The sequence below is a fragment of the Sturnus vulgaris genome, chromosome 11 (assembly GCF_052056855.1).
Source record: "Sturnus vulgaris isolate bStuVul1 chromosome 11, bStuVul1.hap1, whole genome shotgun sequence".
Classification (NCBI taxonomy): Eukaryota; Metazoa; Chordata; class Aves; order Passeriformes; family Sturnidae; genus Sturnus; species Sturnus vulgaris.
In genome coordinates, this window is record NC_142253.1 from 9040604 (window position 1) to 9055112 (window position 14509).

A 14509-nucleotide genomic window follows, 5' to 3' on the forward strand; every position below is an offset into this window, starting at 1 on the left:
CTAGATAATACCTGACCTCTGCATATTTTTGGCTGTTGTAATTTAGATCACTCAAATGATTGACTTAAAATGTCCCAAATCTTCAGAGAGGAAAAGGTTATCACTTTGCTTAGCAACCATCTATGCGTTTTGGTGTGGCAGGTTAATCATAGGCTGGTTCCTGGCTCAACTGAAAAGGACAGATAACAGAAACCACAGGCATAATCTCAGGAGAAAAGGATTTGCAGTATTTGTTCTTCCTGGGCTTTGTTGATGCTGAAGCTTTCCCCATGTTTTTCCCACAGTTATTTTAGTCCAAACACAATACCCGTGTATCACAGCAACTGGCACGTCACTGCACAGGCTGGGTCCTTCCGGAGCAGATAACATGGTGATCACACCCAGCAACTAATGGACAGCTGTGCAAATGCCAACTAAAAGTTTGAGAGAGAGGCCAAAAATCAGAGAGTAAAAACCCCATAACTTCATGTATATGACATATATGGGCATGTGTGTATATATTTTTTTTTCTTACTTTACATTGCAGAGTCTATGTTTTCCTAAAACAACTGAGGTGGCTTTGAAGGGTTATGCCCTCTTAAGTAATCACGTTTCTGTGCTAACATTTCATAATACACTATGCCTTACAGTGTTTCCCTGTCTCTTTTTTACAGTGATCTTTTCAATTTTTGACATATCAGTAACTTACTTTTCTGGTTCATACTTGTTTTTTTTTTTCCATTTTAGTGAAGTCCTAAGCTCCTTTATTTCCAGCACCAGAGACAGGTTTCAAGAGGTAAGTTACTTCCAATTCAGAATGTAAAATAATGAAGAGTTAGAAATACCAAAGACCATTCAGTGTTCACTTACTCTCCTGTACTATGCTGATATCTAAAATATTACATTGTGTGTCTTAAGCACTCAAATACTTTAAACCAACAATTGTAAATTTTTTTGCATATACCATTGCCTTTGTGGCCTTAGGGTCAAGGTCTTTAGGGACTTGCCTCAGACCCAGCGGTGGAATTTCTCTGGGTCTCTGGAGCAAAACAAGCTGTAGTGGCAGCCTGCAAATATCAGCTCTTTTTCCCTTCTGCCTGAAGAAAGCAGTTTACTCTCAGGATTAGTCATTGTGGTCTGAAGGTGAATGTTTCTCCCCAAACATTTCTCTAATTAATTTTACTAGTTATTATTAATCCTATTTTACAGATCAGTATCTCTTTTCTGAAATCTGTTCAGATTTCATGAGCCTTTTGAGCCATCCCAGATCTTCTTTGGGGTTGCAACCAACCAGCAGCTGGACAAATTGTTTCAAGTAACAGATAAACAACCATTTTCAGGCTGTTCCGTTCCATGACTTGCAGTCATTGTTCTATGGCATCTGGGGCTGTGATTTTGCAAACAAAGAAAAGGCAATATTTTAATTTTCCCATTTACCTTTGTTTTTGCAGCTGCAAGCGTCCTTTGAGAAGTTTGAAGAAAAGTTTGATTCCAAACTCAAATCCAGTTTGGTTTGCCAAGAAACCTTTTCCAAGACATGTAAGTCCTTCCTGTGTTCCTGTTAACAGCAGAGGGCACAGTCAAACTGCCAAATGTCAGTTTTGTCTGGAGGCTGGGGTGAACAGGGCAAGTCATGCCACTCACAGCTGTTCTCCCTGAGGGAGAGAGAATATAAGACTTATCCATGGTATGGACTTCTCAGGTTTTCCATTCCTACTCTCTCTGCTTTCTTGTACTTAGGTGTTGCATGGTTAGACATTGTGCTCAAATAGATAAACACACCTCTGTTTTTGTATTTTGCCTAGAATATGATCATTTTTAGACTATCCGGAGTACTAATGGAATACACGGTAAAAATAACTTAGATATTTATATCCTGAGTATCCGGTTTCAGTTTTTAGGGCTTTCTCAGATTTTCATATGTTAGTTTGAAGTCTTCCATTGCTCCTCTGTGTTTGAAGTGATTAAGTTTTTGATGTAAACAAAACTAGTAGTGCTCATGTCTTGAAGAAGAAGTGCATAGCAAAGCACACTATTGCCATGATAAAAGGGTGACCTCCAGAAAAGCTAATAATGTAAAATACTTCTGAACAACTCTGTCTCTCAAGTGGCTAATCACAGAAATCTTTACTGAGGGAAAATGCTTCATGAAATTGTTTCTAATTTAGCTTAGATCTGAGCCTTTGAGAGTACATTAATTTTTAATGCTGGCGTGATGCTTTATCAACACCCTGTCAGGACTGCTCAGAGCTTGCTCTGCTCTGTGCAAGAGCGAGAGGCCATTTTCAATAAACACAAGAAATGTGAAGTGAGTTGTATCTTGTGAGATGAGGGCAGCAGACCTTCACAAAAGCACAATAGTATTCACTGTGTGGCAAAATGTGGCTTCCACAAAGCACATCTTTGACATACAGCTTTTAAATCAACAGAGCCCTCTCAGGCAAAAAGAGTGGAATCTGATGCCTTATGCTGGAGGCCATGATAGGCTGTACATTTGAAATACCAATCTCATTGTACTAAGAACATTCCCTTGCTGTGCTTGGCAAATGCTCTTGGTGGGACCCTAATGTAAACAAGAATCTGTCTGCTTTGGCCAGCACAGCAAATTCCCTATTACACATTTTCCCATCGCCTAATTACTTCAGTGTCTCAACTTGTCCACTCTGCAGCAGGACTTTGCCTAATTCACATACCTCACGTACAGAAATTGTTGTCATGGCACTGAAAATCAAATCTATTGTTCATGACTCTCCCTCTTCATTCCATACCATTTACTCAGTTGTCCTGTTTCCTCTCCATATCCATTTTCAATGAATGTGCCTTGAATGAAATGAGAAACCTCCCAGAGGTGCATGCTGCTAGATTTTCAAAGCAATTGAAAAGAAAAATTGGCACTTTCTGTAATGCATCATGCTGCAGAATGTTGAATATATAATGAAAATCATCACATGCTGCACAATGTTGTTCTTTTTATATTTCTGGGAGGTTCATCTGTCACTGGTTAATTGCAGATAAACACTGTCATTTGACTGATATCACAGTGATGGATAATTAAGTTCCCACTAAATAGATACCTACGCTAGTGCCTTGAAAAGAGGCAATTCCCTTGAAAAACTGGTATAAAATTCCAAAATTCAGGTGAAAGAGCTAAATTCAGAGCTAATAAAGTTCTGAATGCCAGGGAGTGATGATATAGTTCCTTGGGATGTGTGTTCCTTGGGTGACATGGCAGACATGTTAAATCATTGGCAGTGGAGGATTTCACAGGTAAGAGAGGAATGCAGAAGATAAAGAGTACAAGTGCACCAGGACATTCTAACAGCTCTGAAAAGCAAAGGTGGAACTTGAAATCAAGTCTGTCTTCATCAAAAGCTTATAAGGAGTATCTCAGGTTGCATTTTTAGCAATGGGTAGCAAGCACATTTGGCATAGTCTGCATAGCTACGAGAAAAGAACAAAACAGAAAATATTTTTCAAAATTTATTTCCAAAGCATTTCCAAATGCTGTTGGGCTGGCATGGTCTGTGCAGGAAGATTTTTTAAAATGTTCTCTTTTGAGTGTTTGTCCATATGTGCTTGTCCACAGTGGATAGAGCTGTGTCTGGCACTGGAGATGAGAAAAGCTTTGGTTGAGCAGCTTCCACAGAGGCACAGGTGCTCTGTGCCTTGCTCACATCTCGGTTTGCAGTGCATAGGGATCTTAAGAGATAGACAGACCCTATGGCCTCAGTTCTTCCACCTTATATACCATTTTCTCTGGTTGACTTGCCTACTCATTATTTGCTCTGGTTTCCACTCCTGCAGCTCATTTCCTTTCATATTTTTCACATTTTAATTATATACCCGCACTTCTATCAAAACCTTCTAAATTTTATACAAATGTCAATTTTCACCACTTAGCTCTCTCTGCACTGCTTTGCTCTTCTGGTATCTGGTTGTTCCAGCTGTGACAGTTCAGAACAGCCAAATCCTCCACAACACCTTGTCTGCAGCGCACATGAGCAGCATCCTCCCAGCCAGCATGCCACAGGCAATCCTCTGATGCACTGCCATCAAGGGTGACAAAGTAATGTGCAATATGTCACTTACAGAGGGAAGAGGTGATGCAGTTCTCTGACAAGCTGCGGTGCCCAGTGAGCAGTTTTTAAACCTGACTTGTTTCCAGACTCCCCAGGCCCAGCAGCTGCTGACAAAGTTTCCAGGGGAGATGGCTATATTTAAAATGATGGGATTTGAGCTTGTTTACTTTGAGCAGCATGGTTCAGACTGGGACACCCAATTCAGACTCCCTTATGCCCTGTATGGATTGAAAAGTCAAAAAGTTTGAAACTGATTTTAAAAATGGTTTTTCCATGTAGCTGCTAGCTAGCCAAGCAGTGCCTGACAAAACTGTAGAGGTGAGGAACTTTGGAACAGGCTCCAAAACATCTCAGTATGGATGGTGAGAGGAAGCGTGGATGTTCCAGTAGGTACTGAAATCCCTCATTGTCACAGTTCAGGGCTTGGAGCACTGTGTGCTGTAGCACAGGGTGAGATCAGGGGCAGCTCATCTCACAGTTCCCCAGTGCAGGTGCTATCTGATGTCTTGTGGAAAGGGACCCAGCACAAACCTGCCAGCTGACTGCTTGGAGTATATCTGAGCAGGATGCAGCCATGATAGCCCAACATCTCATTCTCTGGCACAGCTCCATGGCTACCCAGGGAGAACATGCAGTGCTCTGCTGAGCTCCAGAGCTGTCTTCCCTGCCTGTGTCTCACCAGGTTTATAGCACCTCCAATTTCCCCTACTGAATCTGGGCGTGGGGGAACCAACCTCCTTCCAAAGTGTTATTTAAAGCCTCTGTGCTGTTAGTGCCAATCTCAGGATGAGCTGCATAGATGATGATAGAGAGACATCAGAAGCAGTTGCTGTTTAATATTCCTCGGCTGGGAGGCTGGTGCTCTCTCCCTTGACTGATCAGGCTGTAGTTTTCAGCTGCTGGGAGAGCAGCTGCACCCAGTTACAAACTGATTTGCAGGAAACTCTCTGCAGCACAGGGTGGCAGCCCTACCCCGAGGTCTTTCAGCCTTTTATCTCAAGCCAGATTTCACATTCCAAATGTTATTATTGTAAACAGTAGCATCCGAAGACAAGGGTACAGCAAATCAAAACACAGCAATGTTTCAGATTGTAAAAAACTGCTTTGTTTAAATTACCTCAAGAGAGGCACAAGTCTGTGAATAAGTCACCCATTAACTGAGTAAAGATTTTCTGTCTGTGATCAAGTTATTCAATAACTATCTGCTGCAGGGTTTATTTGAAGAGAACCTCTGAAGCAGCCCTTCTTGATCATACTCAAAGAAAAGAGACTTGACTTAACAGGGTCCTTGATCTGATCTAATTTGGCCATCTCAGGGCCTATTTTTTTGGTAAGCCTTTATTAACACTTATTTTCCCCTTGGTTTTAGTGTTTGACAAGTCTGAACACTCCTCTGGGTATGGAAGCAGGGAGGGAAGGAGGGTGCCCCTCCTCTGTACTGAGAGTTTTTTCTGCAGAATACTCCTACACGTACAAACGAAATGCTTTCAAAAGGCTGGCTGCTGGTTGCTTGCCGGCAGCATGCTGTGCTGAGTCAAATGAATGTGCAGATCACAAGCCCAGTGGATGCAGGACTATTTTTAGACTGAGAATACTATGTTGAAGAAGAATAGACAGACTAGGGAAACCAGAAAGTTTTAAAAATATTTCTGAGCTAAAATTAAATATATGGGGAAGAGCAGCAAGATAAGGTAAGCTTGCAGATGTTGAGCTTCCTGTATCTCCGCTGTGTAGACATGGAAGGTAATAAAGCAACATGAAAGGAGTTTCTTCCTTTAGTCACTGCTGCTTTCCTTCTCTTTGTAGGTTGGCAGGCTCCCCAAAAATCTGCTCTCAGATTTCAGGTAGATTGTGTCTAACCAGGGAGATGAAAAGTCCAAAAGGCCCACTCAAACATTCACTCCCCCGTTACAAACCCATTCTGCAAGTTACAGATTTGCAGGTTTCTAAAACAGTCTAAATCTGCCAGAGCAAAACACTAAAAGATCAAAAACAGCAACCAAATTGTCTGCAACAGCATATTGTTTGAAATATGTGCAGATAATCCTCAGAAATTAGCCAAGCTCCTACAGAGAACAAGGCAAAGCCATGTGGTGATGTGTGTCCTGAAATAACGGAGAAATTCCCCTCGAGCTCAGGTCTGGGAGGTGATTTTAATTCAATGTGTGTGAGGATGATACATGGATGAGACAACTGCGGGGTGCCTTCTTCCAGATGACAGCTGTGTGCACATTGCCCAAGCAGGGATCCTTTGGAGGAAGCAAAGTTAAAAACACAGCTGGGTGCAGGGGATTCCTGTTGCCAGGAGGTGCCATTCCCTGTGTTCATCCCTGAGCAGGACTTCCAGCCCCGTGCCACCCCACACCTCTGCTTTGCGTGGCTGAATGAGACAAACACTTTCAATCTCCTTTCATAAGAGGAGATTACCGTGTAAGCACTTAATTAACTTGTAGCTTTTCTCTGCCCGTGTCTCAGTTCAGTCTCTTTCTTTCCTTGCACATAGACAGCTGGGAAGGTCTGTGAGCTTCCAGACATCCTGCGGTGCATAGCAGTTCTGTCAGCCAGAGCTGGTGCATCACACTGCCCTGTCTCACCTGTAGCCTTGGTGCTGGCATTAGCATCCTTGCTAATTAACTGAATGCCCTTTGGCTTTTTCACCCAGGTGACTACAGCAGATTTTAAGCCTGTTTGGTTCATGAGAAGGCCTTGATGAGCACCTTTCAGAGCTGCATTGTCTCCTTAAAAGCTGGTGTTTTCCCTTTAGTTGAGGCTTAGTTTTTAAGTTTCCCCTTATTTTTTCTCCTTTTTTTAATATTATGTGACAATTTCCACTGAAAAGCTTTGTTTGAATCTACAGAAAGGCCACTGTGTTTTCTTTGTCAAAGAAGTCACCTACCTTGTCTTAGTGCATTAAATCACAATCCACCATTTACAAAATCTTGTTCTTATTCCATTTTCCTCCATATCTTTGAGTACTTTTCTCCTCAAAGTCTATTCTAAAACCTTACACCCTATGAGAACAAATTACTAAGCCCATAATTGCTCAGATTTTTTTCTTTCTTCCTTCTCAGAATTTTAAAACATCCCTGTTTTTTCAGAAGCAAAGCCTGTACAATCAGTTTCTGCTTGCCCTCCCTAATAGTTTTTAGCTCTTTAACCAATTCCATCTACAGTTTGACAGAAGGGCACAGCTCACTGAGATAATTAAGTCCCTGGAAGCTTAATGAAAATGGCTGAGCAGGAGGAGAAGGGATCCCCAGTGCCCTGCAGCTCTGCAGCCTGTGAGCACAGCACTGTGGGGCAAGAGGTGCTCACCAAGGAGCTGAGATAAACACTGGTGAACATGAACAGCTTCAGATGGGCTCTCAGCTCCTCTGACGCTGAAGTCAAACACCTTGGATCTGTAGCAAAAGAAGATTAATTAATTGCAGAGCTCTTGTAGCAACTTGTTGAAATGTAGGCTTTATTCTGATTTTTCTCAGGTATGCAGTCCTCCAGCACTCCAGGGTTTCAGTTATCCTGGCCCACTGGTTTGGCAGTGCTTTACTTTAGCAAGAGTGCTTTGGATCCTGTTTTATGCCAACCAGCCAACATTCCACACCATCTGTACACACCTTCCTGCACCCTTCACAGCAAAGACCAGGCATGTTTAGCTCTTTCTCTCCGCTCTTTCTCAGCTCTTTCTCTCTGTCCTAATTTACAATTTTAAAGTAGACTTCCACAAGATTGCTAAAGATTTTTCATCTCCACATACACTGAAACTCTGTTCCAATCCTGTAGTGTATTAGGCACAGAAGTGGTATCTGTAAGAGTAATTGAAGCTGTATGGGGGGGAGTTATATTTTTATCCAATCATGTAACACAAATCCCTGGGGTTTAATCAGTTTTTCAACAAGACTGACTGAAGCCAAGAGTAACTTGCTCCAATTTAAAACCCTCCCAGGGAGCCTGTGCCTCCACAGGACTCTGCCGTGGCTCCCACTACCAAGTTCTGGGCACAGCTGCCTGGTTCAGGTGATTTCTGACCCCATTTCTTCCCAAGACCAGGAAATGGAAATTCCAATTCTTTGCACACTCCTTAATAATTTCCCTCTATTCCTTCCAGCAGTTTTCCTTCCGTTTTCAGCCTCCTGTGCATTTTTGACACAGTTTCTCTGGTTGCACTTCTTAGCCACTAACCTTTTACACACCCATCCTGTTCGAGCCACATTTACCATCACCTGGTTGCATGAGAGTGTTGTTTATACAGGGGTGGATCAGCTATACTGGGGTTCCCCTGCCTTGGCCATGCCTGTTGTGCACCTGGCAGACAACCAAGCCTCAGCCTTCCCTGCATTCAGCCTACCAAATTCTGCAGCTCTGCACAGCCTCTCTTTTCTAGCTGCCACATTAACAGAGGGGAGTAAATGAGGTTTGGCCTATGCAGCATCTTATAAATTTCAAGTGTCTGGCTTTAAAAATCCACCCCATTGTTCATTGCTCGGGGTTTGGGGAGATCACAGCAGAAGAATCGTGGTGATTCATGCCAAGCCATGCAGGAAGTAGCAATAGTACTGATAGTACTTTATTCACATTTACAAATGAAAGACCAAATGTGGTTTTTATTGATTTACCCATTTAGTGCAAGATGCTCTTCAAAGTCACTCCAGCTTGGTGCTGAAAGCTTTGACAGATAAAAGCGAAATGGAGCAGGCACTGCTGGAAATGGAGAGGAGACTTGCAGCCGTAAGTGAAGAAATTAATCTTTTATTCTGAATCCTCATTCTGAATTTCTCCTGCTTCTTCAAAATACTGACTGAATATTAAATTGCCTTCATATGGTGGATTATAAAGCAGACTGCTCCTGTTATAATGAAAGGGGAAAGAAATATTAAAATGCTAATTCTAGGCCAGATACTGACAGAGGCTTACCCAAGTGCTGGATAACAGTGCTGTAAGCTCTGATGGGGCCCTGGTCAGTAAGAGAAGCCAACAGTGCCTTGATGTAGCAGGCTGTGATGGGGCACTCACTGCTTCCTCACCTGGCACAGGCCTTTGCTGGAGAAGATGGTGCAGTGCATGCCTTTGAGGGGAGAGCACCTCGCAGAAGTGCAGCACCTTGTCCCTTCAGCCAGGTGTGTCCCAGGGAGAGGAAAAAAAGACATGAAAAGAAAACAAGTGGATGTGAGAGACACAATAATGAAATGTCAGAGACTTCCTGATCAGGGCTGGTTTCTCCAAAGGCCCTGCTGCAGGAATTGCTTTTGGCAAGGATGTGTCACACCAGTGTGTGAGAAGGCAGTGCTCCTAGGAGAGAGGATACAGAGCGAGTTAGGGGGATGCTCCAGTCGCCAAACCTCTCACCTTGGTAGGACAGTTTGAGGATATCTATTACACAGGAAAATACAAATTACTATTCTTTGGGTCAATTCCAAACAGGCACATGGTACCTAAAACTTTCTTACTATTATGCCTTTTTGTGTTTTTTACTGCTTCTGCTCTGCTTTCTGCTTCCCCAGAAAGATGTGGAGATTTCGGATATGAAATCCAGTATCCAGCTGCTGAAGGAGGGTCAGGAGTCACTGCCAGCCCAGCTGAATGAGCAGTTCCTGAAAACATGTAAAGAACTTGGCTTCCTGAACCTATGTAATACCTCAGCTGAGCAGCACACGCTTGTGTCTATTGCCAGCCTGCCCCATCACATGGCAGATAAGTCTGTCCAGACCTCCCCTGGGCTGTGCCAGCACTGTGTCCTGAGTGAGGAGTACCCACACAGACCATGCTGCCCAGGCAAGGGAGTTTGCAGCTGCTCAGGCTGGTCTCATTTCCCCTGTGTGACAGTGGGGCAGCAACACGGAGACTCCCCTGGAAGGAACCAGGTCACTGGAGATGGCACACCTAAGGGTGATCTAAACCAAACCTCAGGAGACAAAGGCAGCCCCATTGCTACAGAAGCCTGTGGCAGAGCAAACACCTTTTTGCAGGAGATGAAATGCAGCTTGGAGACACAGAGCTGTGCTCCCCATCTTTGTGTGTGCTGGGCTGGCAGACACTTTTTGGGGAGTAGTCAGAAGAAACACTCTCCTGTACCGTTGGAAATGCCTCTACCAACCCCACTGAGGAAGGCCTTCAGGAGAGGCACTCGAGGGTTTAAAGCCCTGACACCTTCACAGCAGCAGCAGCAGCCTCAAGTTTGCCACCATTCTGCACAGAAAGCTACACCTGGGCAAAGACACAGCAACTGGTCCACAGACCACGAGGTGGAGAAGGCAGCTGTAGGGAACAAAATAAAACAGAGTCCAGGAAGGATGTCCTGCAAAAAAGCAATAGGGAGAAAGACAGTGTACTTCACTAAGAGGAAAGGCGAACACTTTGGATATGCTGACAGTGGACTGAAGCAGAGGAAGGCAAATGGGATTATTGACTTGGAAAGCTCCAGAAAAAATTCCCTTCCCAAATACTTGGTTGATCTCAATTCAGAAAACTCTGACCCGGGTTTTGCAGCTCCCCATCAGCAGATCCTTAGCAATGTTCAGCTGGGGCTTACAAAGAATTTCCCACCAGTGCCACGCTCTGATAAAAGCCTGCAACAACTTGCAAGCAGAAGAAAGAGAAGTCTTGAAACTAAAAAAACAATGAATGTTTCCAGTGTAAAAAGGTATCTCTTGGATTCCTCTCCTGAGGAGGATGTACTTACCCTGTGTAGCACAACAGGTGTAAAGCAAATGAGCTGCTTCAGCCTCCAAAGCTCCTCAAGCTCCAAGAAACCACATCCTGTCAATCTGCTGGCTCAGCAGAACACAGCCTGTTGCTCTTTACTGTTTGATTGTGATTCTTCTGATTGAAGGGGTTTGTTTCATGCTCGGAGCCCTTAGTGCAGGATGACCATTTCAGTTGCAGTTCATTCCTCTAGGTGTGTTACCTGCTTAGTCAGAGGCAAGACTCAGGCCGGATGCTTGAAAGTTCTATTGTCCAGTTAGAGATATTGTAAGGGACTACATGGGGTCTAAGCAGGGCTCTCCTCTGGCTTGGAAAGCTGAGGGGATCTATATTGTTTTACTTACCCACTCCCGGCAGAGATGCCATGGGCTTGAGTTACCACAGCATTCACACAGCAGCGAAGTACCTGACTTTCCCAGGAGGAGAGGGCTGGTAGAGCAGACAGTCACCTTAGTCAGATTTGGCACTGAGATCTACTGGAAACTCCTCAGCTCGATCAATATAATGCTGTCTCTGTGGTTAGAGGCTTCACTGTTTCTCACTCTGTATCTCTGTCAGTTTGTTCTGTAAAAGTTCAGGTTTTTAGTAGAGTAGTATTGTTCTAGTTGATTTTGATCAGGTTCAGGTTTGTCTCAGGAGTTGTTAGTGAACTTTGGGCAAGGACAGGTTTAACTGAGGAAAACCAAACCCCAGCATCTTAGGTTCGTCCACTATTGTATCTCTTCTCCTTACAGGCTGAAATTCCTCAGTTTCAGAGATTCCAGGAAGTTTTGTATCTCTTGGCTGACTAAGGAATTCTCCAACATACCCTTTTCATGGGCAGTGGTTCTCAGACTCAAAGATACAACAGGCAGATCCAGCAGATGAGATGTTGGACAGTCCCAATTTCACAGAGCAACTCTTTCAGGGTACCCAGTTGTGACTGTGGGCAGCTCCCACTGCTTCGGGCATTTGTGTCACGTTTGATTTTTGATCTGAAATGTCACCAGCAAAAGAAACATTTTGATGTTGACAAAGCCATATTGCCACATATTCAAATTATCCAGCTTTGTCATCCCAAAGGAAATGGCTGGGATCCCTTTTTTTTTTGGCTTTAATAAACTCATCTTCACCAAAACCCAGTGTCTCTATGTTGTTTCTTTTGGGAGAGGCAGAGTTCTGTTCTAGGAGGAGAACAGGCAGCTGCTCTTTAGCTGTTTAACTCCCCTGGATTGTGGAACTGGGAGAATTCTTCTTTTAGCTCCTTCTTGGTGTTTAATGATGGAAACCTTCACCCTTCCAGCTTAACTTTGGTCCAGTGATGTTAATTAACAAGGAGCGGGGGGGGGGGGGGGGGGGGGGGGGGGGGGGGGTGTGCTTGTCAGATATGGGGAACCCCCAGAGCCTTGGGACCTTGGGACCCTCTGTCAGCAAAGGGGTTGGTGACGGCTGCCAGCAGCAGTGACTGCTTATTTCACATTGCCCTTGTGTACCTGCCTCCCCAGCAGCCCCAGCACGGCCTTTGCTGGGCAAAAGCTGCTTGGTGGGCTTGACACCTCGTGTGCTTTGGGATTGGCAAAGACCGGTGCAGGTCTCTGTGCAGCCCCTGGTCTGGATGCAGGGAGCTCGGCAGCACATGGCTGAGCTTGGAGGGACCTCTGGAGGTGTCTGCTGCAAGCCCCTGTGCAGAGGCAGAGCAGGGACTGGCTCCTTGGCACCCGAGATGGAGCATCAATGCCGTGGGGTGCAATGCACGGCTGCGCTTGGGGACCCCTGCAGCTCCTTGCCACACACAAACACACACACACTGGAACACAGTGCAAAACAAAATCCCTGGAGATGGAGGTGTAACAGTAAGAGCAGCCAGCAATGCCTCCCCCCGCACAGGACAACTTCCCTGGTGAATGGGACGAAGCCCCGGGTGCTTTGCCCTGGCCCTGCCTATTCCCACTCAGGGTCTCCTCCAGGGTTTTAGTTGCCAACAAGAGCATTTGTCTCAGTATGGCTGTGACAACGGCAGCTCGTCTCCCAGCCTTGCTGGACAAAAATGGAAGCATGCATGCTGCGTGGCAGCAGATTTCCCAGACACTCTGCTTGTACCCTGGTGGAGCTGGTCCTGCCTCCCAGCCTTTACCTCTAGCTCACCGTCACTGACTCCCTGCTGGATCAGCCATACCCCAGGTATGTGTGGTTTCTCCTGGCCTTTGCCTCCATGGAGCTGCCAGTACGAGTGCTTGTAGGGGTCTTGTCCCACCCTTCAAACAGGGAAAGTGCCAGGATGGTTCCTCCTGCAGCACAGCTAAGAAGAACTGTGGAGGGTACAGGGCAGAACCATAAAACACACACAGTGGTCAGGAAAAAAAAAAAGCAGCAAAGTTGGGAGAAAGGGGAGAACAGTGATCAAAAGCCTGTGACACCCAGGTGGCTATGGGCACAAGAGTTGAGAGAATTGGTGCATCCTCCACCTAGCATCCCCAGCTGTGCAGGCAGCAGGCAGGTGGCTGCTGCAGCAGCACAGAGCAGGGGGCTCAGCTTTTAATCTGCCAGTGAGTCACTTGGCAGAGGAGAAAACCTCTGACAGCACCGAGGATGTGGAGGTGGCTGCTGTGCCCCTGCCTTGTGCTAAAGGTGCTCCAATGACTATGGTATATAGGGCACAGCTAGCTCCCTTCCCACAGTCACACTGCTCACTCAGCACTGCAGCTACACCTTCCTTAGGATGGAACCATCCAGCTGCGGAGGTGCCCAGTGCTGGCAGTGCATGGTGCAGTGCAGGATCACATGCACTGTCCCCCTGTGAGGCCTCCACAGCACTAATCCCCAGACTAGCTGCTTGCCCTGCCTGTTTTCTGGGGCCCAGTGTACCAGCATTGTCCAAATTCCTGGATCTTGCGCTCAGCTGGCTGCTGCAGCGTCCTGACCCCACAGAGAAGTGGGAACCAGAAATGCCTCAGGCGCTAGTGGTGAACACAGTGCCCCGGGAATGGGGAGGTGGTAGGAAGCAGGAGTGGGACACTGTGTGCTACTGCCAGTGCACAGGTGCTGTCATGGGGACCTGAGGTGACACGTATACTTACTGGCCTGGCCAGAGAAGAACGATGATGATGACAGCACTTTGCCAAGGCTTCGGTGGCTCGAGCACTGCAGAGGTGCAGGCAGGAAGGAGCAGGAATGCAGGAAGGGAGCTGGAGTGCAGGCGTCGCCATGCAGGATGGAGTCCTGAGCTGGTGTGACATTCTGGCGTCGTGGTTGTACCATTGCCAGCTCAAGCCCTGGCAGGGTGGGCAGTTTTCCAGCCGGACAATTAAGCAGATTAACTAATTACCTGAACCTTGGCAGGGTCCCACAGCCCAGTGCCTGCCAGGGTGCTGAATATCCGTGCCGGATAGTTGAGAGACAAGTGTGGGGCAGGTTTGGGGCAGGTGTCGGGTAGGGCTCACACAGACCTTCTTAAGACCCCTGCTAGTGGGTCCGACTGCTCCCTCCCACCGCCTACCCCTGGAGGTCGCGGGACCAGCCTCGGCCACAGCCCGCTGCCACCACGCTGCTCGCTCCGGGCAAACCTGTCTGCCCCGCGGGCAGCATCCCCCCTCCGCTGCCCCGCCGTGTCCGGCCCCCAGGAACCTGCTCTGGCGCCCCTCCGGGATCCACGTCCCGGAGGAACTGTGCCACGGGGAACCCGTGCCCAGGAGTCCACCCCAGCTGAGCACCACGGACCCGCCCGCCCCCGTGTACGGCCCTGCGGATCCCGTCCCGGTGGCGGCCTCGGCTAT

The 14509-nt window shown here is 46.4% G+C and overlaps 1 protein-coding gene and 1 long non-coding RNA gene across 9 annotated transcripts in view; one reads left to right on the forward strand and one right to left on the reverse strand.

Annotated features, from left to right (window-relative positions):
• IHO1 (interactor of HORMAD1 1) overlaps positions 1 to 10882 on the forward strand; it is a 24549-nt gene extending 13667 nt beyond the window's left edge. For both annotated transcript variants that reach the window (XM_088171390.1, XM_088171389.1), the window contains 4 exons: positions 727 to 775; positions 1431 to 1518; positions 8680 to 8783; positions 9557 to 10882. In XM_088171390.1, coding sequence (XP_088027516.1) covers positions 727 to 775; positions 1431 to 1518; positions 8680 to 8783; positions 9557 to 10882 — 1567 coding nt within the window. The remainder of the gene's footprint in view (positions 1 to 726; positions 776 to 1430; positions 1519 to 8679; positions 8784 to 9556) is intronic.
• The window catches only part of LOC148222477 (uncharacterized), a 17084-nt gene extending 2692 nt beyond the window's left edge, over positions 1 to 14392 (reverse strand). Inside the window, exons 1-5 of one of the 7 annotated variants that reach the window (XR_015806031.1) lie at positions 12882 to 13805; positions 10735 to 11731; positions 9080 to 9162; positions 8672 to 8901; positions 1417 to 1634 (exon numbers count right to left, since the gene is read on the reverse strand). This is a non-coding gene — a long non-coding RNA (uncharacterized LOC148222477). The other 6 variants (XR_015806029.1, XR_015806028.1, XR_015806032.1 and 3 more) reach the window with 6 other exon arrangements.
• Between the last annotated feature and the right edge of the window lie 117 nt (positions 14393 to 14509).